We start from the raw sequence: 27,101 nt of genomic DNA, 5'->3' as shown, positions 1-27,101 counted from the left end.
TTCTTCCTGGCCGCCGCAGAGACGACGGAGTCCGGGGTAGGCTGCGCCCGGAGGCACAGGGGGGCCGTGTCCGGGACCCGGTACTTCTTCTCGTACCGGTCTCTTCTAGCTGGCGTCGTGGAAGGGTTCTTGAGGAGGGTGAGGCCCTCATCCCAAATGTCGTCCAATAGAGGCACTGAGAGGACCGTCTTCCTCTTGGCCTCGCGCCGCTGATAAAGGAAACCTTCCTTCTTCTTCTCCTCAGGGCAGAGTTGGAAAAGCTCGGATGCCCTGGTGATCATGGAGTGGAACGATCCAATCTCGTCGGGCGGAGAAGCCCTGGTGGGAGGCGACGACGGTAAATCCTCGTCGTATACCTCGTCGTCCGTACCCGTCGCTGCCGTGTCAGTCCCCGTATCATCCCCTCGGGTGGACGGGGAGGAGGGCTGGACGGGGCGCGACGGCTGAAAAGGAGGTGGAGGGTGGATCCTTCTTTTCTTAGTAGGGGGGACACCAGAAGGTCCCGGTTCTGGGTCCCCCGACGGGAGAGGTTCCTCCGTCGGCAACGGTAGTCTCGTCCTTATCTCTGAACATAAGGACTGTATAGCCAACAAAATGGCCGCCGAGCTGTCTTGCAGTGCTGGCAGAGGGGAATCCGACGGGCGATCAGGGGCCCCGTCGGTACCCTCGACGATGTCGTTGTCACCTGCGTCGGGATCCATCCCGACGGGCCGGTCTTCTTCCACGCCGTGGCTTAAGACCTTGACCAATTCCTCCTCCGAGGTTGAAGCCGAATCTACGACGACGCCCTGCCCCCCCCTTTCTCTTCCCCTCGGGGGATTTCACGGGGGTCCTATCGATGGGCACAAAAGAGGACTCCCTCCGAGGTGGCAGGGAGACTCTGAGCCCCGAGGTCGCCACCACTGGTGTAGCCTGCACAGGCTGAGCCAGGGCCGCCGCGACAGTTTCGATAGAGGGCTTGGCCGGATGGATTAAGGCCTTCACCACCTTAGGTGCGCTCACCGCCTTATCCTTGAGAGGGGGGACACCGCCTCGCTCCCCCTCCGCCTTCGAGCTCGACCGAGGCCTCTCCAGGAGCTTCGCCGGGTGCTCGGCCTTCCTCTTACCCGACCCAGAGCGTTGGCTCGTGGTTGATGGTGCCGGGGAGGGTGCGCCCTGCCTGGCGCCCGTAGAGCCCGACCGTTCGGCGCTCCCGGTGCCAGCGGACTCGCGGTGCTTGGCCTTATGTTGGACCCCCGGCGCCGGGGCGTCCTCAAAGGTCTTAGAAGACCGCTCGGTTTTCTTCTTCTTCTCGCCGGACGGGCTCTTCCCTTCTAGCCAGTTGGCGAGACGTTGATGGCGGTCCTTCATGGTCCGCTCCGACATGTTGCCGCAAAACGCACAGTCCTTCTCCACATGCGTCTTGTCCTCATGTAGGCAGTAGAGACAAAAGGAGTGTTCGTCCTCCTTGAAGACGTTCTGAAGCTGGCATCCAGGGCAGACCCTGAACAGCTTTCCGGGCGTCGAGCTTCCCTTCTCCTGGGCCATGACTGGGCCTGAGAAACTTCTGGAGTCCTCCAAAAGCGTAGCTCGACGAATCTTCACCCTTGAGGGGCGCAGACGAATCCGACACGGGTCCCCGTTGATCGGATAGAGAGTCGGTGGAGCTTGAGGCTCTTTTGACCGAAAAAATTAAGTTTTTTGAAAAAAAAAAACGTGAAAAAATAGCACTAACGCTCGAGAGCAATAGCACGATGATCCCAACACATGAACGTGCGGTAAAAATCTGAAGATGGCTGCCAGAGGCGGGGTTTAGGTAGAGGGCAGTCATTGGCTGTGGTCAGTATGACGCAGAGATCAGTGATTGGTTATTGCTACGAAAGACAGATCAGAAACGAAACTGATACTGGTTTTTTCTTTACCGAGGATTCCCAGCCTGACAACGGGGAATATTCATGAGCATGTGAATCCATGCCAGACCCCATGCTGGAGAAGATAGAGTTCCTCTGGAACGTGTTGTGACGGGAGGAACATCTTGTGTTTGAGAGCCCATCATATGTTTTGTGACAGCTTGGATAGCTCTGGTAATACATGGCCGTGGTACTGTCCTTGAGGACTAGGACTGTCTTCCTATGGAGGTCTGTTTGGAATGCCTTCAGGGCTTTGAACACTGCTAGCAGTTCCGACAGGTTTATGTGGTTGGTTGCTACCGCTGGGGATTACATGCCGGGCGCCGTCTGATGAAGGAGGGGAGCTCTTCACCCCAGAGATGCCTCTGTGGTAAGAGTGGCTTCTACTGTGGAGGTGGTGAAGGTATTCCCTTGCAAGAGGTTTTCCTTGGACCACCACTGCACAGACTGAACAAAGGCTGCTGAGAAAACCACTAGATCATTCCATTGTCCGCTGGCCTGACACCATTGGCTCGAGAGCCACTCTTGCATGGGCAGACGTGCGTGAGGAACTAGGTAGATGCAGGAGGCCATCATCCGTAAAGGTCAAATGGCTTTGCATACGGTGAATTCACAATTGGCTACGAGTGAAAGACAAGACCGTCTTTGGTCTGAATTAAAGCCCCCAGAAACTGCTCGACTTGGTTGGAGTCTAGGCTGGACTTTTTCTCGTTGATCGAGAACCCTAGACTGGAGGAAATCTACCGTATTCCGGGTGTTTGTTAGGCATGTTCCATACAAATCCCCTGTTATTAGCCAGGTGTCGAGGTAAGGATAGACTGGGAGGGAGGCAAGGATAGACTGGGAGGGACTTCCTGCATAGGTGAGCATCTACTGCCGCCAGTACATTCATGGGGCTGAGGCAATGCTGAAGGGAAGGACAGAGGACAAGGACTATCAGTTCAATCATGAACCTTAGGTACTTTCTGTGCGCTGGTAACATTGAAATATGAAAGTATGCATCTTACATATTCAATGTTGCCGTGTAATCCCCCTGCACCAGCAGAGGGATTACTTCCTGCAATGTTGTCATTCTGAACTTTTGTGGTTTGACAAATTTGTTGGCTGGGCGCAAGTCCAACATGGGGCACATGTTGAGATCCTTTTTGGAACAAGGAAGTACACTGAATAAATAACCTCTTTTACCTGATGAATGGGGACGACTTCTATGGTGCCCTTTTCCTGAAGAATCTGCCCCTCTTCCAGCAGGATTTGCAGGTGTGCTGATGATAGCTATCTGCTCTTTGGTGAATGTTTTTGCGGTGGCCGGTGGAACTCGATACAATAACCGTGGGTGACTGACTTGAGCACCAACTTGTCTGGTGTGACCCCTCCCATGCATGAAGGAATGATGTCAACCGTCCCCCCGACCGGGGAGGCATGGGAGAGGACCCGGACTGGCGAGTCATTTTTATGCAGAGGCCGGGAGCCTCTAGGGGTGGAGTTTCTGCCTCTACCCTCATCTCTATGCTGTCCCCTAAGCTGGTATTGCCAGCCAAACCTGGTCCTGAGGACAATGGGCTACCTCCTGCACCATACTGTCCGTGTGGAGATCATGAGAAGGGTTAGCCCTGAAAAGGAACGGCAAGAGCTTGTACCTCCCGCTGTTGCAAAGGCTTGGCTGTGATTTGGTTGAGAGATTTCAATGTCTCCTGCTCTTTTTTCTCTGTATTCAAGGCGTCATCCACAGCTTTACCGAACAAATTCGAATCTTCCACAGGCTCGTTTATGTAAGATCCCAGAGTTTCCTTCTTAAAACCAGAGTTCTTTAGCCAAGCGTGCCTTTTAAGAAGAGTACCCTGTGCCAATGTGCGTCCAGCCACCTCTGCAGTGTCTAGTGTGTTTTCAAGGATGCTGTGCGTCACCTGCCTTCCCTCAGAGACGACCACCAGCAGGCATGAGCGCGCAGGTTCTGGGACCTCTTGGAGTCCCTCCTGAAGTAGGCTCCACCGCACATCACTATAACTCGCGAGAAGTGTAGTATTATTACCAATTCTCGTAGAATATGCTGCCGACGTGGTGATATGCTTGCCAAGGGCATAGAGTTTCTTGAAGTCTTTGTCGGGGGGAGCCTCTGAAGTAGACAGTGGCACCGCAGCCCTTATGCTGGTGGTGGTAACAACCAGGGAGTCTGGTGTGGCATGCCCCCGGATGTACATTGGGTTAAATGGGGCAGAAATCCTACTCCCCAGGTCTCTTGGGAGTAATACACCGTTCAGAAAAGTCTATAAACTGACATTTTGTCCATGTCATATTTGAACCTCTCTCTGGACCAAAGCGATGAAGCAGAGGTGTCTGGAGGAGGGAAAGGCTCACTAGAGGGAGGAGGTTTATCAGATAAAGCCTGAGAGAGAGAGGCTGGGCTCCTTCAGTGTACTCCAACAAGAGGGGGTGCTTTCTGGTTGTTCTGCTGCCGAATAAATACACGCAAGACTCTTGCGTAACTCTGGCAGGTGTATGCAGGATTTCAACATGCCTGCAGGAGTTTTCGGCGTGCCTATAGGCGTTGTCTTGGTTAAGGGCTACGCCGAAACCTTTCAAGCCGACATGCTCCTAGACGGCATGTCGGCACTCATGTGCTTTTTTGAAGAGACTCCCTTATGAATGGAATGCCCGGTCGCATGCTGAGAAGATGGATGCTGGGAGGGCACCCAAACGTTTGTTAGGCAGCGTCAAAGTTTACAGCGGGCCTGTTGGTTTCTGATGCTTTTTTTCGGCGTATGAGTCAAGGAAGTGCAGGGGTTTGTATGTTTATCCTTGGGTGATGCATGTGTGCCCCTGTCGCCAGGGTGTGATCTCCCCATAGCAGTACCGGTGGCCTGCCCGTCGGGGACAGGCACTATAGAACCTGACGGTTCCGCCGAAAGGTCTATGGCCTCCATATCAGAGCCATGGCCGCCGCTTGAGTCCTCGTCACTCGAAATTGTCACTGGGGAATGACATTCGGCCTGCATCGCGTGGGCCCACTGCTTTGTCCTCCTATCTTTTAATGTCTTAGGACAAAAGAGTTTACAGGACTTACAGGATCGCTCGGCATGGTCACGAGGTAAGCACCTATTGCATTTGCGATGATGGGCGTCCTTCCAGGGGTATTTTCTGTTGCAAGACGGACAAAACTTAAATGGAGTCCTCTCCATAGCAGAGGTGAAGGGTGGCAGCCAGACCAGAAAAGAAAGAGGGGAAGAGGAAATCCATTCTCAGAAATGAATCAACCCAGGGCCACAAGCTCCCTATAGACAGACGTCGATCGATGCACCAGTCCCTGAAACATCAGTTGGATGGTGTTGGCATAGAGATCCACAAAGTGGTCATCGAAGAGAAGTCAAAGACTAAAAGACCACGGGTCGTGTGACAACGAATAATTAATTTCCAATATTAACTCTGACGAGCTGCGCATAAGGCAACCAACTAGCAGGGCGGAAAAACCAATCAGAGGGACCTCGACGCGTGAGAAGTTTTGGGTACACTACACATCACGTTGGGGATAGTGTTACAGTCACATCCATGTCGACGTCCCCGTTTACATTGTGACACACAGCACCTTTAGGTACAGTGACACAGGCAAGTCTCTTAGATTTCCCAAAGGTTTAAATACCTTCTCTTGGTAAAAATACTGTTTCCAAGAGCAGTGTAGTGAAATTGACTTTACTTACATTTTGTAACTTTCTAGACCCAGCACACACTATCTTACCATAGGGTGCTGAGGGGTAACTTAGTTTACCCTTTATCTAGTTTCTCATGTAACATTTATTATACGTTAAACTATCTACAATTAATGGCTGGTGGCAGTGGTTTACTTTTTCCTACCATTGTAAGCGAGGAAGGTGCCCTCTGCTTAGTCTCCTTGGTTACGGGAATGCACCCAAGGGTGACTGGCTGGAGGGCTGTTCTCGGAGGACAGCCACCATGCTGTGTGAGTGACAGATAGGCTGCAAATGAATGGGAGAAATCTGCATAAAAGGCAAGGCTTTTTGCTTGGAAGGTAAAGTCAACCAATGGACGAAGGAAACTGCTGCAACTCCTGGACCGTTGGTTTGCCCGGTGAAGCCCTGCTTCACTGCTGAAGCTCTGAATTTGCCTAGAGTAGAGAAGACTTGCAAAGGACGACTTCTCCCCTTGGGTTGGTGGGACCAATCAACAACAAGACAAATCCTCCCGGAGCTGGCTTTACTTCCATTGCTGCTGCAGGATCCGAAGTGCCAGGGTGAGGAACACAAGAATCGAGTGAGTGTCTTTAAGTCGGACCCAATCTCCAGGAAGATACTCTGGACGCTCAGGAAGCAGGACTGACCAAGCCTGCGCCACATCAACAGAGTGCTGGACCCCAGATGCGAGGTAAGTACAAAGTGGTATCCGAGAACAGCGGTGTTCGAGAGCCGCAAGGAGATGAAAGGAGCTGGAACCGCAAATTGGCGCAGATCTGTAGTTTGCCCATCGTTGCAGCCGACTTCTTACCTCCGACTTTGTGCTTTACCTTTCCTCCAGGAAAGGGTTAATTTACTTTGCATTGGGGGGGCGGGGGGAGTTCAAAAGTACTTACCTGCTTCAGAATATTTGTGTAACCTTTATTTTATTCTCAACCCTTTTCCTTGACACCAAACTCAGTATTGATCTAAATGTACCAGTGATATATTAATGTCCACAGTGTCCTAGTTATTTAAGTCACCTCAGGGTGTAGGAACCATCTGTGTGCCTTCCTAAAGGGGTACTTGCTGATTTAGAGAAACTAAGAGTGTGTATTTTGAAGTGTATTTTTGTGTTACTTATATTTTGCTCCCTCCTGAAGAAGGCTTATTCAACGACTGTTAAATAAATAATTGTTCAAATAAGAAACCTTGAGTGCAAAAGTTTAATTGAATACTTGTCACTGTGAATGTCTGTGTAGTACAGACTGTTAGGTAAGATTTTCACAGAAGTGTTAAAACCTCCTGACCTGGGTCAACCCCAGAACCTTTTGCATTACTAGTGGGATATTTTTCCTTAATACCTCAGTGAGTGGGAACCTTTTTCCACACTCACATAATCTTTAACTCTTTTTATGGGTGTCATTGTTAGGACTCTCCATAGTGTTTTTAAAGATATACTCTTTAACAACGTATTGGCAATAAGTGCCTGTTGTTGCTGGGTTGCCCTAGGGGCCCCCCTTTTAACTTTCTTTTGCTAACCTTGGGTGAACTACAGTTCCCAAGGGTAGAAAGGATCTTTGGATCCCTTTTACATTTTATTCTGTGAAACCAGCGCACACCACCTTATGTGGAGTGCTGGGGAGATAAAATGTATCCCCTTTCACATTAAAACTAACAATTCTGTTAGTGACAAGCTTACCTTCAATGGCTTGTGGCAGTGATGCCTTGTATTAATTTGGTGCACCTTTACCACGGGCTGTTTTCACAGCTCCAGTAAAGGGACCCGAGGTTGTCAAAATGGCCCCCGTCTTCTTTGTTCGCCATTTTAGTGTTGGTCTTTTCTTGCTCCTTCCCCTGACATCCTGGGTGGTAAATTCCTTTTTGTGATGTATGTCTTTGGCGGGAGACCCCTGGACTCTCCGCCCAGGCTCCAGTCTGTGTGGGCAAGAAGTGAGGAAGGAGTCCAAAACTCCCCAGCCCTTTGTCTTACGCCTTGCTTGAATGGGAACAAATCCTGATTGGACCACCAGACCGCCCCTTCTTGTAAAATGCACGGAGAGAATGCAGAGGTTGTGTTGTAATTCCTGATAAATACTGCGAACCTGGAAGCTGGAGAAAAAGTCGAACACTGGAACTGAAACTGAAGAGGAAGATGAAGATGAAACGCGCCAGAACGATTTTCAGCGGCCAAAGAGCCTGCTGTGTAACCGGAGCCTGCTGTAGCCCTTCCTTCTAATTGACCTGGGGACTCCAAAAATGAAGACCCTGACCCAGAGCCTGGTGAGACGCACTAGACTTAAGACGACGTGTATTTCGAGCCGTCCCACACATTGCTGCGACCTTGCGTTGTTGCAATACCACAATACCCTGGGACCTTGAGCCACTGAGCGGTGCACCGTCTTCTGAATTCCGAATCTCGCTGAAACTTCGTGGGCATCCTGGTGGATCTCCAAAGACATGAATCGAGACCAAAAAGTCCCCTCAACAGAGTGCTGGACCTTTGTAACAACGAGTATTCAACCGCGATTTTCTGTCTTCTTCTGTGCTCCTTGAAAAGGTGCCAAATCCGCAGAACCGCAATCAGCCTCGAGGGAAACCTTGCCTAGAGCTTTCTTCATTGATCCCTGCAGCAAAGTTCCTTCTGACGTTTTGTTTTCAGTCTCCACGATAAGGAATCCACTGTCTGGATATTTGGCTGCAGACCTTGAAGTTCTCCGGCTGCAAAATCTTCTTCAATGCTGAGGTACTGAGTTGGCTTGGGTATGTATTTACCTTAACCCTGTTAGGATTTCTGTGTAGCTGTGGGTTATTTTCTGTGATGGGGAGACCTCTCATCCAGTGCACCCAGTCCCACTGCTAGAATCCTGCTAGGGTTTCTTCTGTGAAGCCCCTGGACCCTCTTCTAACTCTAAAGTAGAGTACTCCCCTGTTTGCTCAGTTTTCCTAAAGAACCTAGGCTGACACTGCCTCTTAGTCACTAGTCCTAGTGACCCCCCCCTTCTGTCACTGAGAACACTCCTGCTCCAAGAATAAGGTAAAGACTTTCAAGGGATTGGGACTTATCTTATTTTCTAGTCAAAGTGTTTAAAAGTAACTTACTTGTAAAGTGTTGGCTGATAACTGTAATTCTGATAGTGAACAGTTACAAAAGATCTCACTGATTTTGAATGTGTGATGCACTATTCTTAAAAGTATGGTCAACATCTTTTCTTCCTTAGCAACAGTTTAGCAGTCTAACAGAAAGTAGATGTGAAGGTATTTTACTCTCCTGTGATTAGGTTGTGCCTCTTCCCAAAAGTAAAGTGTCGATTTCATCAGATTATTCCTGCAGGGTAATTGTATGAGTTTTCTCCATCTGTTGGTATCGCCAGATTAGTCCTTTGAGGATAATTGTATGTGTGTCCCCCAACTGGGTCTTGCTTCCACTGTCTTGTTGCTACCCTGTCCAGAATAAGTCTACCTAGAATAACTGAGTCATTCAGAAAAAGTGTAACATTGGGATTTACTTTCCCCCTTCATTGTGAGGTTAAAATAGTATGTGGGTTTTACTTACCTTGTGTTAGCTGTGTGCCATCCAAAATAAGTTACAAGAGTTACTGCTTACCTCAATCTGGGGTTCCCTGATTTCAAAAGCACCTGTGATTGTATATTACATCCTAATGTTTTATTCACCTAGTATAACTGTGTTATCACAAAAGTAGTTCTAGGTTTTTACTGGACCTAGAATAAGCATTTCACTATTCACCAAAAGTATATTGTCCAGTTGACTGATTTGTACTGAGAATCATTTTACAACTGGAAGGGTCTACTGCCCTTGCATTACTGAATGTAAACGTAAAAAGTAACCATTGGTTTTTACTTCTCAAGAATAGGGTTGACCTATACTGAATGGGAATGACAAGGTTTTGACTTTCCTAGAACTACTGTTAGTTATTTCAAATAAGGTCTATATTTGGGTCTGTGTACTTTCATGTAAGTGTTTTTATACTGTTATTTCATATAATGTGTTAGTACTTACCCCTAGATTTATCTGGGCGTACCTAGATTTAAATAAATCCTTTATTTTTACAATACAAAATGTTTCAGTGTTTCTTTGGATCATTTGTATTACTATTTCACTTGTACTGATTAGACAGACCTCTCTCCCTTATAAGATAAGCCTGGCTGCTCCGTCTACGCTACCATGAACTCCGGTGGTACAGCCTTATACTAAGAGTGGAGTCTTGTACTGCCTCAGTTGAATGGTTTTACTAAGCCCTTAGTGGGTTTTCAGAAAAACTGCCCTAACACAGACTTATAGCCAAGGTTGGGTTTCTATTACCAGGAGGTCAAGGTTGTGGTAGTGCACCCAAAGGGTACTGCTCCAAATCTTGCCAAACAGGTGGCAAAAAAGAAGTTAATGAGGACGATGTAGAGCTTGATATATTCATTCATGCGGGACCGGAAACAACCTCGAATGAAATGATGGAAATTACAAATACAGACAGAAAACGGTGGATTGACAATCCCGGATTTTGAAAATTATTGTCTGGCTTTCGGCGCAAGACATTTGCTTCCTTTCATTGAGAATTCATTAGATGTTTGGACACTTGCAGAAAATTGTAGATGTACACCACTGACTCTGAGAACGATGTTGACATCAGAAGACGCAGAGGAATGCAAATCGTATGCGCCATCAAAATTCCTGAAGTAATGCTGGAAAGGTCTTATGAGGCAAAGTAATAAAGAACTCTCCTTACTCAAGTAACATCATTGTGGCTAAACCCAGAGATTAAAATGGAAGGGAAAACATTGTTTTGGCCTAATTGGTTATTGAGTGGTATTCAATTGCTGGGTGATCTTTTCGAAGGAGAAGAATTGATCAATTTCAGTAGATTGACTACAGAAAAAGAGTTAAAGGATTGAACATTCGGGGAATATCGAAGACTGAAGAGAGCTGTGGAGGACAGAATTCCAGAAGAATGCAAACATTGGTTGCAAGATTTCAAGATGGATGGACACATTGCCTCAAAGGTATATAAACACCTGGCACAATATAAGGTGGCTAATGGGAAATTACTGGACAAATGCTCAGAGGTGATTGACTCAAAACAGATTAAAATCTTGAACTGTACTGGACACCACAGAAACTGTATGAAAGGGGCCTACTAAGAGTCAGAAGCTTGTTTGAAATGCAAACACAGAGTGGGATCTTTTGAGCATATGATATGGGGATGTCGCAGTTTGAGGGAATTCTGGAAAGAAGTGACACTGACTATAAATAAAAGTACTGATGATGGATGGAGTATGATTTTTACTAGCATTTTTTTGGGGGAAGAAGAGACAATAGCGGATCTGTCTTTTCCGCAGAGATGTTGGTTATTTAGAGCATCGCTTTCTGCAAAGAAAATTATACTGCAGAATTGGATGAATTAGCAAATGCTGTCTGTATGAAGCATGCTTGATAATTTACAGCAAATGTCAAAATAGAGGGTGATCTTGTATAAGAAAATAAACCTATATGAATATTTTGGGAAAGAGTCTTGGATTTGTAATCTATGCCTAAGTGACTATATACTATATAGATGGAGTAAAGCTGCTTTTGTGCCGTTACTATACCACAACTGTGAAGGTGGATGGGTGGGGTGAATATATGTTGTTATTTGTAAAATGCAATGTAACACTGATTGTAATCTTTACATTCTTAATAAAAATGTAAATACAAACAAACCAAAACAAAAAAAGATGGTCAGGCCACATTAGATTCCCATCACCCAAACAAAGCTTTAGAACTCCTTCTATTGTATTAATGCAAAGGTGTGCCAGGAAGTAGATCTGCTACCAAATTCGATATGTCTGACCAGCAGCTGGGCAAACTGCTATGGATTCTCAGCCATCATTTTCAGGTGCTCCCCAGAAGCTAGCTAGACCAGACTACTGGCCAAGGAAAAGCAGATTGCATTTCGGCTACCCCACTTAAAAGCTTAATGTCTCACAGAGTACAATATAGAGTTGTACCCTAGTGAGGCCTGGGATGAAGACTCACTGGGGGAGAAAAAGGGCAGTAGGCCATGCAGGAGAAAGTTCAATGGGATCACAAAAGAGCCGGCGTTGAGGACCTTTTCCCTAACACAGAAATATCAGCATCACTGGAGACGGAACCACTCCAAAAAGACCACCATTTGAAGCAATCACATTAACTTATATGACGCTGCAAAACTAGTTGTAACAAAGTATTGGCACTCACCTCACTGGAAAATCCACCATATCATTGATTTTGTCCCTCCATATAAAGCTGCGGAAGGAGAATCTCTTCAGCTGGATAATTAAAACATTAGGAAGCCGCCACAGCATAAGCTGCTTGGATGCTTCCCTATGCTGCTTGCAAGTAGGGCAGTACCTGCCGTGGAAAAAATGAAATAAGGTGTGAATTATGCCAAAAACATGCAATTGAAAATACTGAAAACAAATTTTGTTTCATACATGCACAAAAGTACAAAGGAAGAACAAATATTGCTCTTTGCTATATTTTGTGCTGAAGTTAAAGATACTATTTCATGATCAGGTTCTGCTAAGCATCATCAACAATTTAGAAGGTTTTGGAAGAACTGAAAAAAATATGCTCTAAATAGCTTGCTTCAAATAGAGGTCGAATTACTACATGATACATAAGTTGACAAAACAATTAAGGGTTTTCTAGATTTCGACCTCTGTCCCTTAAAGTCTTTAAGAAACAAGTGCTACTCAGCATCTTGTTGCCACTAAAAATGGACGGTAACCTCATTTCTTACTATCAAGCCTATTCTAGATTAGCTGCTTGAGTTCATTTCCAGTTGCATTTTTGACATTTGACATTGTGGACGCGTCTCACTACTAGTTCGTTTTTACATATGCCATTTGTTTCTAGGTTTTACAGTTTTATTTGTTTGGAATTGGGGGGGGGCGGAGGGCGGAAGATAACCCCCACTCAATACCCCTTGCTAACTATTTGCAGATTTTCTTTCACACTTCTTTGATACTGGAGTGAGTTCATACGCCCGTCCCCTTATCACAAACTTGGTTTCATTGTTTCCTACCCATCTCTTTTTTTACTTCTCCTTCCTGTCTTTTATATTATTTACTTTATTCTTTTTATAATCGTACCTAGGGATATCTAATTAGATCTCCAAGGGAGATATATGAAGTGTCCTCTTGTGAGGGTATGAAAAAACAAACATGTTTTATTAGGGATTCTACTAAGTTATTCCTGAAACCCAAAACGGTAGTGTGGAGAAAAAAAAAAGTCTTCGCTCTTATGAATGGAGAATGTTGGTCAAAGCACAGCTAGCACAGACGGAAGCGGAACAGAAAAAAAGAAGAGAAAACCAGTAAACTTTGCCCAATGACCACAAACAATCTACACAAGTTATCAATACCAACATGATTTTACAGACACGTAAAATACTCTATGTTAAAATGGATTTCTATAATCTGGCCTGGTGGACAGATTTTGAGGCCACCCTAGTTACAGTGAACAGGGAACAGAGAGGTTTGCTCAAGCAAGTTTCATGGATGAGCAGTTATGGCTTATTCTCAGGAGCAAGAGTGTGGTCATGGGCCCTCAATGAATCCACACAGTATGGCACATAATTCAATTTAGACGGGAAGTATAAAACACTATTTTATTATAGGCCTTCTGATCACACTGAAAAATGAATCTAACAGGTAGTATCGCAAAAGACTCTATACAAATATATACATTCACCATAGGTTAAATAATGTGTATTAAAGTGACTTATTTAACAATCAAGTAAGCAGCTTAAATGCAATAAATGATTTAACAAGGTCACAAGTTAATTCTCTAACTTAAGCAGTCCAAACCCTATGAAGGGGGTCTTGTGCCCAAAGGCCCCTGTGCCCAAAATACACAGGAGCCACAATGTTTCTCCTCTGAAGGGAGTTCTGAAGGTTACAGTACACTGGCGTTGGTTATAATTCTTCAATAATTGTACTAAAGGTAAGTATATATATTATATTTCAAGTAACTCTACCCAGGTTCGGTGACCAAAAAGTGAGTAGAATGGAAGAATGCATTGCAGGAGACAAAAGGGACTTATTCCTAATGTTATCCTATGGAGGATGGGATGGGATGGGGTGGAAGACAGATACACTACGTTTACTTACCGCCCTGCACCTCCCCCCCCCCCCCGACTCAGATTTTCCCAGATGTGGTTGTATGGTTGTAGTTTTTTGGGGGGGGGGGTCAATGTCCCGGTGCCAATTCGGTTGTGTGACAACAAGGAGTTGCAGGCTTGAAGATTCTTCTGGTTGGATGCAACTCTAAGTTTCAACCTCTGAAGAAATGCAGGAAACCGATGCAGGCGTCTTCAGTACACTTGAAAGTTGGAGAAATAAGAGTTCCAGCAGCGGGTTTCCGCACACATGCAACAAACAGTGTCCCTTCCACTTGCAGTTACACAAGTTGCTACAGGTCAAGATCCCTTGATGCTGGGACACAAATGCAGGGAGAAGACGCTTGAACACAGAACAGTGAAGCTTCTGGCAAGGTAGCCCACGAGAGAGCTGGTCAGTCCCCCAGGCAGTGCAGGGACACTTCCAAAGGCTCAGAAGGATAGGAACCCAGAGAAGGCAACGCAACTAATGGTCTCCACTAGTCCCAGGGCTGAAGCACCACTCATGGTCCTCAGACCTTCGGTAGGCACACAAGGCATCACCAGGCCGGACACAGGAAGGGATGCTGAGCCACTCAAGGAGTGATCTTCAGATCTTCCGCAGGCACTGCTTTTTCGAGGGATTATTAATCGCACTGATGACCTCTAGAAATGGCTGCAGGAGTCCTCTCATCCAAAATACAGTCTGAAAGCAAGTCCAAGCTCACCAGTGGTACGGATCTGCACCGTTCAAACTGCCAGTAGTTGTCCAAACAGGGACAACTACAGGTTTCACATTTGCTCCACATTTAGACTTTCTGGCAACACAGGAATAAAGTGGGTCTACACCACTTCCTGGGCCCAATAAGCAAGCAAGCAAGCAAGCAGGCAAGCAAAGCAAGCTTGCAAAGGCAGCACTTTTCTCAGTAATGTATGATATCCCATATAAGTTGCATGACCGTACATGGGGCCTCCTGACCTGGGCAAGGCAGGAAGAAGGGAAAACATTATGGCCAGAGAATAGATGAAATTTCTCGTGGCACAGACATTTTCAAGCACTAGCCACATTTAATTGCCATAAACGTTGTGAATTCAAATTTAGACACCAACAATGTAAAAATGGTACAAATGTATCTGCTGACACCAGTTTGTCTTTAGGCACATATACAAGTAAGCAAAACTAACAGGTCTAAAAAGCTAGGGTGATACCAAAATATCCCCATTGTTAAGATGGATTGCTAGAATCTGACCTGGTGGAGAGATTTTAGGAGGCCACCCTAGTTATAGTGAACATGGCAACAGAGGTTAGCCAAAACCCATACAAGGTATGCGTAAAGAGTGGGTAAGGCTTACTCTCAGGAGAATGAGTGGGGTCAGGGTTCCACAAGGAGTCCACACAGTGAAGCACACACACAATTTAATTTAGACAGGTAAGGACAAAAATAATCTATTTACTCTAGGCAAAAAACACTAGGAAATGAAAAAAGCAGGTGATATTACGGAACACTCAATAATAAAACATGCATTACTCACCGTAATAGCATTTCTGATTATTGCTTAGATTCACATGCTGTGCATATACTCCAACATTTTGAGGAAATCACAGAGTATTGCATCTTTCTTTCGACGATCGAAAGGGGACGTTGACATGGGTGTGACTAACACGATCCCTAACGTGACGTGTAGCATACCCAAAATCACCAATGTGTCGAGGTCCCTCTGGTTGCGTTTTTTCTGCCGTGAGGGAGCCTTATAGTCAGCGGGAGCGAGTACAGATGAGAGAGATGTCTAAGCTCCTTCTACTCCACAAGGGGAGGAAGGGTGGGCGCATGTGAATCCAAGCAGATATAATCATCAGAAATGCTATTACGGTGTGTAATGCATGTCTTCAGATGCTCGTGAATCTGCTTAGAATCACATGCTGTGCATAGACTAGTGAGCAGTACCCAGAGATGGTGGTGGGATGTGAGAAGGAACCGTAGCAAAGATGTCTTAACACTGCTTGTCCCACCTGGAAATCAGACCTAAAGTGTGTATCTAGGCAGTAGTGTTGTCTAAAGGTGTGTACAAAACTCCAGGTTGCTGCTTTGCAAATGGAATTAAGAGGAACATTTGCAATGAATGCTATGGTAGCCCTGTGCCCCTCGTAGAGTGTGCTCTAGTCGTGCAGGGTAGATCTCTCTTGGCAAGGGTGTAACACAGTGTGATGCAGTTTACGATCCACTTGGAAATAGCTGATTTAGAGACAGGATCCCCTTCTCTCCCGCATGCCAATGAAACGAAAAACTGGTTTGTTTTTCTTAGTGGCTTTGTTTTTTCCAGATAGTAGCTAACCACTTTCCTTACATCCAGTGTGTGGAGGCTTCCTTTCGCCATGTTAGTGGGGTTCTGGAAAAAGGTGGGTAGTTCTATGGATTAGTTTACATGCAACTTTAAGATAAATGTAGGGGCAAAGCGAGGGTGTGTGCGCAAAACCACCTTATCTTTGTGAATCGTGACAAATGGGTCCTGAACTGAAAGGGCCTGCAGTTCACCAACTCTCCTTATAGAGGTGATCGCCACCAGGAAGGCAGTCTTATAGGCGAGTGCTTAAGACTAGCCTTGTGCATTGGTTCAAAGGGAGGCCCCATTAGTCTGGTAAAATATTCAGGTCCCACCCTGGAGCTGGGTTGGAAATAGGGGGATGAAGTCTCTTTACCGCTTTCATAAAGGGCTTCAATTACAGGAATTGTCCACCATGAGACCTTGCTCTGGGACATGGTGTATGCCGAAAGCAAAGCTAAGTGGACTTTAAGACAATGGAAAACCTGAATTTAACAGGTGAGTTAGGTAGAGGATATCTTTAGGTGAGCATTCAATAGGATTGCTGCACTTGCCATTATATCAGATGACAAAGCGCTTCCACTTGCTGGAGTAGCAATGCCTGGTGTTAGGTTTCCGTGCTTCTCTGAGTATGTCCATGCATCTTTGAGGGAGCTGGAGGTGCCCGAACTCTGACCTCAGGATCCAAGCTGCTAAGTTGAGAGTTCGGGGGCATGGATGTAGTGTTGCCTCCTGGTCTTGAGACAGCAAGTTGTACGGGCATGGAAGTTTCCCGGGAGGGGAGACCGACATTGCCATGAGATGGGAGAACCAAGGCTGGCGGAACCACATAGGGGCCACCATAATCATTCTGACTGGCGCTTGGTGCATTTTGTGCACTATTCTGTTGAGCAGGGGAATCGGGTGGGAAAAGCGTAGACAAATTTCCCGGACCATGTTATCCAAAGACCATTCCCCTTGCAGCGGTTCGGAGGGTACCTGGAGGTGTAATCTGGGCATTGGACGTTCTAAAGAGTGGCAAACAAGTCAATCTCTGGCACGCTCCATTCTGCAAAGACGCAGATTACAATGTCCTCCTGTATCAGTCACTCGTACTCTTCGGGTAGGGGGAAGTCTCTGCTGAGTACATCCGCTAGAAAATTGAGTTCCCATGGAATGTACATTTTGCGTTTGAGAGGGTACTTCCATACGTTCTGGGACAGTTGGGACAGTGAGTGCCTAGAGAGTGAGTGCCCCCTTGTTTAAGTAATACATGGCCGTAGTACTGTCCGTGAGGAATAGAACCGTTTTCCCCTGGAGGTGTGTCTGGAAGGCCATCAGGGGCTTGAACACAGCTAGCAGTTCCAACAGGTTGATGTCATTAGATGATACCGCTGGCGATCACACGCTGTGCGCCGTCTGTTCAAGGAGGTGAACCCCACCCCATCAGAGGTGTGTCTGTGGTGAGAGTGGCTTCTACTGCGGGGGTGGTGAAGGTTTTCCCTTGACCACCACTGCAGACGAGGGCTGCCGATCGTCCCACTGGCCGCTGGCCTGACACCATTGGCTCGAGAGCCATTCTTCAATGGGGCGCTTGTGCAAACGAGCGTCAGGAACTAGGTAGACGCGGGAAGCCATCATCCCCAACAGTTGCATGGCTTTGCGTATGGTCACCTGGTGACTGGCTACATAGTGAGGGATCTGGAATAGCATGTTTTGAACCCTCTCATTGGAGGGAAAGATGAGGACATCCTTGGTCTGAATTAGTGCCCCCAGAAATTGTTTGACTTGATTTGGGTCTAGATTGGATTTTTTCTCATTGATCCAGAAACCTAGGTTGAAGAGGAGATCTACTGTCTTCTGGGTATTTGTTTGGCATGTTCCATACGAATCCCCTGTTATGAGCCAGTCATCGAGGTAAGGATAGACTGGGATGGACTGCCTAGGCAGGTGAGCAGCTACTATTGCCAGTACCTTCGTGAATACCCTTGGTTCTGAGGCGTGTCTTAAGTAATGTCTCCTGAGCTAGAGATTGTCCAGCGGTCCGGAGTGTTTGTCGATATGTTATGGGTAACCTGTCTGATCTCAGCCACGACGGCTAGCAGGCGTGATCGGGTGGGCTCTGGGACATCTTGAAGGCCATCGTGGACTAGGCCCCACTGGACATTGCTGTAACTTGTCAGGAGAGTGGTATTGTTTGCAATCCTAGTAGAGTAGGCCGCAAAGGCAGTGACCCATTTACCCAGAGCATATTAACCATCAGAGAATCCGGTGTAGCATGACCCCTTCTATAGAGTGGGTTGTAAGGTGCGGAATCATTTTTCAACCCAGGGACCGCTCATGTGAGAGATGGCGACAATAATGAAGGGGCAGGTTGTTAGGGAGAATTCTCTCTTTAGGCTGACTTTCCTAACCTAGGGAGTCCCCCAGCAGCTTTGCTGGATTTCTGGAGTTTGTTTTTTTCCTCCTGCCAAGAGTGAGACTCTTTTCCTCCCACTCTTGGACATGATTAAAGGTATTCCTTTGACTGGTAATGTGTTTTATGGGCTATGGGTTCCTTTACTCCATAGGGTCTCATGTGTTTTTCCTATGTGTGTTACACCGCACCCTCCGTATAGTGACACCCCACCATAGACTCCATACCCTGGGACTGACTACTGTCCCCCAGGACATGTAAAGTCACCATTGGCTTTACTAGTCCCAAATTATTAACAGAAAACAGTACAAACAATCATATTGTGGACGTACTGGTCAGGGCAATTCGATTGCCCCGGGGTCTGTTAGTTGATGGGGCACGTCTCCGTCCCCCCCTGATCGAGTTTTGGCTGGTGGCAGTGGAAACTACTTTTTATATTTGACCTATGGGATTTTCCCATTGTTCGTGGCTACCAACTTTAATTATTTAATTCTCATAGCCTTGAACATACCGCCGGTTTATTTAATTAATATTAATTCTCCGGTTGGTATTTTTTGCCAAGACTCGATTAAAAAATGGCGTTTGTGTTCTCTTCTGTGACTCCAACCCAAGTCGAGCCCTTTGTTCCACTTTTTTTGGCGGGCTTCTCCACAGAAGCCTCCAAAAGTAGTGCCACTCTGTCTGGGTACCACAGGTGGTGTAGGAGGGGGTTTAGGCACCCTGGACCGAGTTACCTTGGTAACTCAGGTGGCACTCTTGCGTGATTGGCCCAAGTGGTGAGCCGGCCGGCTCACCACTTAGCATGTTTGAGTGACAGCTAGGCTGAGTGAATGGGGGTTTTCTGCATAAAAGCAGGGTTTTGGGGACTGGAACTTCAGAAGTCGCCACAGGACCAGAGAATCCGACGAGGGAGAAGCTGAGCCGACCTGCCACGATGACACCACCGGTGGAGCCCTGCAGAACCGACTCACCACTTCCCGACGACAGAGACGATCTCCCGGCTGGAGAGGCTTCTTCCCCCGACTGGTGGGCACAACCAGTTTTCCTTTCTTTCTTCGCACCCCAGCCCGGTTTGTGGTCGAACTGCCGTGCCAAGCACCCCGGCAGCCGGATAGCCACTCATCACTGAACCGCAAATCACCGGACCGCTCCTTGTACCTGAGCAACTCAGCGGCTGGTTTCTTCCCTGCCAGTGCAACGGACTCCTGTCTTCCTCCACAACGAGATCCTCTCTTCCCCCGGACGAAGCACCGACTTGCACCCGCTGCTAGGAACAACTGCCCCCGCTGGAGCGTTCTCACCACTTTAAGGTACCGTGTCCACCAGGCCTCCCTTTCTAAAGATTGCTACAAGGTAATAATAACTCCTTAACCTTCTGGACTGTATTGGCCGCCTTGACCCTCTAACTGGTCCCTTTCTGTGGTCCAACTCCTTTTTGAACCTTTACAAGACTTTTGTGCACTGCAACCGTGTGACCTTGGACACATTTCGTTTGGATCCTCTGAAAGTGGATCCGGCCTCTTGAACTCTAACTTCACGGTTTCACTTTGCCTTCCTCCCTTGTTGTGTTCTTGAAAAAGTGTTGGGATCTGTTTCAATTTGTTCTCTGCTTTTCTCTCCCTTTTTAAAACGAACTATTAGAGTGCCATCTATGTTAAGCGCTCACCGCTGTCTGAAAATAAGTGTGGCTTTACTTAAGACTTGTCTAATATTCTTTTAAGGGAGTGTATATCTTTTAGTGACCGTGTTTTTGAATTGCTTACTATTAGTGCCTGTGTGTTTTTCTGGATGTGGTGTTAAATAAATAATTATATCTCTTTTACACCAAGCCCTGGTCAGTGTCTACTTGTTCTATTGTGTGCTCTTGGCCTATTGTGAATACTCTGTATACTACCTAACTCTTCTTGAGGGAAGTCTGACTGCTCAGACACAGCTACCAAGTGAATCTGTGTGGTACAGACTGATAACAAGTGGGTTTACTGCCAAACACCTGTAGTCCTAAATCTTTTGCAGTGGTCCCAGAGGGAACTGCACAGGTTTCTGCCTAACACAGGTGCCTTTTTATAGTTAAGTAAGGGGATGGGCTGACTAGTCGGAGGCTTCTCCTTCAGGATATCCTAAACAAAGTGTGAATCTGGAGCGGTTTCATGTGTTGCAATCTGAAAATGATCAGATGCTCTTTTTAAACTGCATTGAACAACATCTAGCTGTCAAGAGGTGACGAATCCCTCTGTGGAGGTAAAGGGGGATCTAGACAGATTATGTGCGGGTCAGGGGTTTGTGTTGGTGATAGCCAAGGGTCCTAATCCCCCTCCCTGCCTGATCTTGTTCCCAGTCTGGGTCCTGATCATTTGTGTCCTGTGCAAAGGGATTAATGTCCTCATAGGTATCCTCCTGTGTTGTAACCTCCGGGACATCTAAGATATCCTCCTGGTGTGCCTGTGCAAAGATGGGGAATTTCTGCAGTTTGTAAGGAATGGGGCTGGAGTCCTGTTCCCTGGGTCTTTTGGGTGTAATGTACCCGTCAGAAAAGTCAATAAACTGGGCAATCTTGTCCTTGTATTGTTCAAATCTCTCCCTAGTCAATAGGCAGAAGGGTCTGGAGGTGGAAAGGGTTACCCAGAAGGGGGAGATTTTCTAATGAAGCCTTACAGAGAGGCTGGGGGGCTTCAGAATACTCCTCTCGATGCGAAGGGTGCCCTTGTACTCTGTGGCAGCCAAATCGAAGGTCTCATGTAGCGTATTCATGAGGGCTGAGGCGGTGTGGTGGACTGCCTTTGGAGACCTTGCACAGACAAGCCAGTCATCTAGGCATGGATAGACGTGGTGACCCTGGGCCCTGGAGGCCAAGTTGAGGCCAAAGGGCAGAACCTTGTATTGGAAACCCCTGATCCTGAAACGCAGAAAGGACTGATGGGGCTGCCAGATCGGGACGTGTAGGTAGGCATCCTTAAGATCCAGGGAGCATATCCAGCCCCCCATGCACAATGTCTCTGCTACGCTATAAGCACTGGGGTAACCCTCTTGAACTTTTGAAGAGGAAGGGAAACGTTCAAGGTGGAAAGGTCCACCCCAACTCTTGCCCACCTGGATCTTCTTGTGGATGGCGAAAATCTTTGAATAGAAGCCCAGACACCGCTGGGAGGCTGGGACTTCCTCCACTGCCTGACACACTACGAGCTAGCAAATTTCCGCAAACAGAGTTGCTGTTTCAATCTGTGGGAGCGAGGAGAAGGAGGGATAGTTAGCTGGAAGCCCATGGATACTACGGAAGGGATCCACGGGTCCGCGAACCTTGCACGCCTGCATTGTGAGTGAAGGGCAAGCCTGTCCCCCACCAGAGACTTGTGGATTCGGATGACTGTTGTCATGGCTTTTTGCTCTTTGAGGTTGGGGCTGAGGAAGGGTGGGGGGACTGAAAAAAACCATGTGCGCTGCATTGTGCTGCTTGTGCCGGTGCTGGCTCGGGCATCTGTCCGGTTGCCTGGACCGTCTTTCCTGGAAGCCCTGGAAATCTCTGAAAGGCCGACCTTTGTCTGAACGCTGGTGCGTCTGACTATATGCCTTGGGAGTGGCCGTAGTGAGGATGGATAAGGATTTGGCGGCAGCTGAGTACTGTTCTTATCAAGTTCCTTGTTGGTGGTGGAATTTAACAGATCGTCACCTCCTGGACATCCAGGTTGAACTTGGTCACCCGTAGCCGGGCTGTTCTTATGTTTAGTTTAGTTTAGTTTATTACTTGTATTGCGCACCAAACCCGCAGGTAGTCGGGCGCATCATAAAAGATAACTCACAGCTTAGTTGTACATGGTATACAATACAATACAATATGCACTATTACAATTTTTACAATTTACCTATATAGAGAGAATATTTATACATTATATACAAAAATGAGTATATACAAAATCTTTGCAAGCAACCATACTGAGTAGGATCTGGAATAATAGAGGGTAGGATCTAGGAGAGGAGGGCGAGCGCCAAATCACGCTTAGCCATCAGAGTCTTTGAACATTTTTATAAGGGTGTGGCGAAATTTTGTAAAGGATGGTTCTAGTCTGAGTAGGGTAGGGAATGAATTCCATAGTTGGGTGGCCTTGACCTGGAAGCTGTTGCCTCCCACTTTGGCCAATTTGAATCTGGGGGTCAGGAGGCAATTAGTATTTGACTGTCTGGTTAGTCTTGTCTCAGATTTAGTGATGATTCTGTCCATAAGATATCTGGGGGCCACTTTGTTTACACATTTATGTGTAAGGGAGGCGACTTTAAGTTTTATTTTGTCCATTGTCGACAGCCAGTTGTAGGCTCTTCTGGTGTCCGAGATTTGGTTTCTCCTGGAAATTCCGAGCGCGGCTCTAAGGGCGTTGTTTTGCAGGAGTTGGATTTTATTAGTTATTTGCTTACTGGCCCCAATATACATGGCATTGCAGTAATCAAGTCTTGATAATATAAGAGCTCTAGCAAGGGTGATGCAGCTGTCATTAGATAGGAAAGCTCTGCCCGCTCTGATTAATTTACAAGTATAGGCAGTGGCCGAGGACAACGTATTTACCTGTTTGTTAAGCGTTAAGGCAGAATCCAGATAAAAACCTAATGTTTTTACTTCCTTAGCAGTTGGAATGATGTTATTGTCGACGCTAAAGGAGGAGTAGTTTGGGCTAAGTTTCTTTAACGATATTTGTGTACCCAGGATAAGGATCTCTGTCTTGTCATCATTCAGGCATAGTCCATGAGTGGCCATCCATGCCTGGATGATGAGGTAAACCTTGTTTACCAAGGCCAAATCCTTTTCATAATCACCAGTAATAGGTAGGAGGATCTGCGTATCATCTGCATAGTTAGTGTAGGTGATACCCAGAAGATCCAAATCATCGAAAAGGGGCTTAGTGAAAATATTATACAAGGTAGGCGAGACGCATGAACCCTGGGGAACACCACACGAGATAGGGATAGGGTCAGCTGAGGCAATGGGAGAGAATACTCTCATGGTGCGATCACTGAGGAAGGATTGTATCCAAGCTGTAGCTTCTGGGGAGAAGTGTGCTGCCGAGTCCAAGTGGCTGCACAGGACCTGGTGATCGACCAGGTCGAACGCGGCTGATAAGTCCAGAAGCAGCAGGAGAGCTAGGTCGCCTCTGTCCCTGAGGTCATCAATCTGTGCCTTCAAGTCAATTAATGCAGTTTCAGTCCCGTGTTGGGGCCGGAAGCCTGATTGTCTAGATCCCAACAGGTGATTAGATTCTAAATGTTTTTGGATTTGTAGATAGGCTATTTTATCTATGATTTTCAAGAGGAATGGTACCGTGGTAATGGGTCGGTAATTTGTAGGAATTAGTGGGTCTAAAGTTTGTTTCTTTAGTAGGGGGAGCACCCAGGATTCCTTAAGGTTAGTGGGGATACTGTTGGACCTAAATGATGCGTTGATCAGTTTAGTGATAAAGGGTGATAGTTCTCTGGCTGCATCTTTTATGAGTTGGGCAGGGCACTGGTCACCTTGGCAGTTAGAGGGTTTGAGAGAGAGTATAGTCTTTTCTGTCTCGAGAATAGTAACTTTTGAAAATTTGAATCGTGTTAGTGTGTCGGAAATAGTGGGCAGGGTTGAAGTGGTAATGTTGGGCGGGTTTATTGTTAGTGAAGCTTTTTTATTCTTAATTTTTGTTTGAAGAGTAGCAACTTTGCCTGTCAGTGCTTGTTGGATATTCGAACACCAAAGTTTGTCCTTAATGCAGTTGTCAGGTATGGGGATGGGTGCTTCGAGTTCTTTGAGGATGGCAAAGAGTTCCTTAGTACTGGAGTTAGCTTGGGCTATTCTTGAATTGTAGGATTCACGTTTGGCTAAGAGAATTTCTTTCTTGTAGAGAGCAGAGATAGCGCGCAGATTAGTTTTATTTTCTTCGGAGGGGTGAGCTTTCCATAGTGATTGGCAGGATCTTTTTTTGGTGCGTAGTGTTTTTAAGTGGGGTGTGTACCAGGAGTTGAGATGCGCCTTAGGTTTGCTTTTTCTAATTTTGAGTGGCGCGATTGTGTCCAGTGAGGTGGTCATGGTGTTATTGAAGATTTTGGTCAGGGCGTCTGGTCCCAGGTTTTCTGGGAGGGCATTAAGGGTGGGTAAGATGAGGGGGAGTAGTTTATCGCAGGTGATGTTTTTTTGTTGCGAGTAGGGACTGATGGAGCTAGTGGTGTGGGCAGTGCAGTAGTTTTCTCAGTGTTAATAGTAAAGGTTATCAGGTGGTGGTCTGACCATATCACAGGCGAGTTGGAAGAGATAGTCACATTGCAATTATGGTCCGCTATCCAATCCAGAGTTCTTCCTTTGGAATGTGTAGGGTCTAGTACTTTTTGGGTGAGACCTTGTTCTGTAAGGATATTTGCCACAGTAGAGGCATGTGCGTCTTTTGGGTCGTTATGCCCTAAGTTAAAGTCTCCTAATACGATTACCTGGGAGGAGTTTTTTAGATTGTTTGATATGATATTAGATAAGTCATCTTGGAAGGTACCAATGGAGTTTGGAGGTCTGTATATTAGGTGGATAGTAAGAGTTTGGGTACAGTTTAAGTTAAGTTTGGCTGATAGGTTCTCGCATGAATTGGTATCAAGATGTGGTATGAGTCTGATAGGTAAGTTATCTTTTGCAATAAGTGCAATTCCACCACCTCGTGCCTCAGTTCTGTCTGCTCTAAAGATAGTGTAGCCTTTAGGGATAGCTAGTGATAATGCTGGACCTGCCGCAGCGTGCAACCACGATTCAGTGACTGCTAATAGGTCTAGTTGTTCTAGCTGTATGATCTCTGATATCTCAATGGCGTGTGCCACCAGGGATCTGGCATTTATTAGAGCTCCTTTAAGAGTATGGCACGGTAGGTTGGCTAGTGCTGTAGTCTGTGTTATTTGTGTTTGGTTACCTTTGGTTTTACTAATATTGGTGACGGGTGAAATGCAGGATCTGTTGTTACTAGGTGCTAGTGTTCTGGCGAGAGGTTCATACAGTTTAGGCAGTCTTGCCCGGAGTTTGCTATTTCTGATAGGGGTTGAGCACGGTAGAGATAGCAGTAATTCTTGCATGGTTAGATTGGAAAGCCTTTCTGCATTGATCCCAGGTGGGTGTAATACTGTTGTAGAGGTGGGAGGGTAATAATTTACCAGTGTGCTTATTAACAGCGTAGTGGCTAGGACACGGATCGTACAGGTCAATGAACTCCTAGTAGTGTGCATTGTAAAAATGCTAGATGCAGTGGCCATGCAGAGCCCTGTGGCAATATCTAGGTTAGAGTCAGTACTTCAGGACCAAAATACAATGAGCTAGGGAGGCACTAGGCTGTACAGTGCCCTGTGGACACGCCTAGAGTTCAGGTAGGTGCAACAGTATAGCTGGAGGCGTTAGGTGACTTCTAGATTTACCATCAAGCAGCAGCACAAAAATGCATTATTAACATCTAGATTTGACGTACAACAGAATGACTAAGGGCAACAGCTAGATTTGGCGTCAGTCAGAATGAATATGGTACATTAGTAACATCTAAATTTGAGATAAGACAGTTGTCTACAAAGCATTGAGTCTGAGTTCAGACTTAGTGTGTTCTGTAAAGTTGCATATTGGTTCCAGACTTGACAGATGCTGGCAAGACAACGATAGGCTAAAATCAGGAATTTGATTAAAGGCAATTCAAAGGCAGATTTAGAATGTAGCAGTTCAAATAAGGTAGTATGGCATGATAAACATAACAATGTAGAAATAATAACAATATAAGCAAACATTACTTTATGGCTGGTCGGGAAGTTGTCACCCACATGTGGCGTAGTGATGCCCAGATGGTACTGTGAGATATTAATCAAGCATAGTAAATGTCATGGCTAATGACAAGTATGTGGGGCAGGGTACAATGAGCCAGCGGCTGTCTTCGTCGCGGTGTGCTGTAGGTCATATGCCGGCAGGGTGGGCGGGAACGCAAAGTGCACTGTAGCAGAGGGCTCACGTGCAGTTAATGGGGAAGGGATAGTTAGCTTCTCTGTTGTGGTTCCCAATAATAATAATGGTGGCACTTGGATGTGGGATGTGACAAAGTTGGAAGATGAGTTACCATAGACTTCCTACTAGAAATGGACAGTGTTACCTTATGCAGGAGCCAGGGGGGCTGGCAATCGGCAACCTCGGCAAAACAGGCTCAAAACAGGCACTAGCCTTGCATCCGTGGGCCTTCCAGGAAGTGGGCCGGCTCTCGCCTCCGGTAGTCGATTGGTGGCGATGTAGAGCGCTTCTCCCAATCAGGTTCGCAGATGGGACGAGGCAGTGCTCTAGGGACGTCTGTGGGTCGGATCGGCCATCTTGGAGTGGTCGGATCCTCGTGGAGCCCGATGGTGGAGAGGTGCACACGGGCCGGTTGTGAAATAAAGTGGCACGGGGAAGGAGATAAAGCCCATTGGCTTACGGTGTGCAGGAGCGTTTAGATTACCACGCGGATCGCGGCAAGAGTAATCTTCTGCTGCTGCTTCCTGCCGAAATATGGTACAGCCAACTGGCTTACCTCCATATACTAGGGGAAGGCTGCTGGCTGGAGGGCGCTGCTCCTGCAGCGAGGGAGCTCCTGCTCCTCCGATGGCCCCACGAACAAGATGCAGGCTCAAAACAGGCACTTATGTCTGTAGCAATGCAATGGCATGAGCTAGGGTGTCAATGTGGACCTCCGTGGACTCCATTATGTCC

At 46.7% G+C, this 27,101-nt stretch overlaps 1 protein-coding gene across 3 annotated transcripts in view; it reads right to left on the bottom strand.

Annotated features, from left to right (window-relative positions):
- Positions 1-27,101, bottom strand: part of USP19 (ubiquitin specific peptidase 19) — a 1,845,650-nt gene that overhangs the window by 461,185 nt on the left and 1,357,364 nt on the right. For all 3 annotated transcript variants that reach the window (XM_069643288.1, XM_069643289.1, XM_069643291.1), the window contains exon 23: positions 11,781-11,933. In XM_069643288.1, the coding sequence (XP_069499389.1) occupies positions 11,781-11,933 (153 nt within the window). The remainder of the gene's footprint in view (positions 1-11,780; positions 11,934-27,101) is intronic.

This window comes from Ambystoma mexicanum, chromosome 2p (genome assembly GCF_040938575.1).
Source record: "Ambystoma mexicanum isolate Mex_15411 chromosome 2p, UKY_AmexF1_1, whole genome shotgun sequence".
In the NCBI taxonomy this organism is placed as follows: Eukaryota; Metazoa; Chordata; class Amphibia; order Caudata; family Ambystomatidae; genus Ambystoma; species Ambystoma mexicanum.
This window is presented reverse-complemented; position numbering and strand designations above follow the sequence as displayed.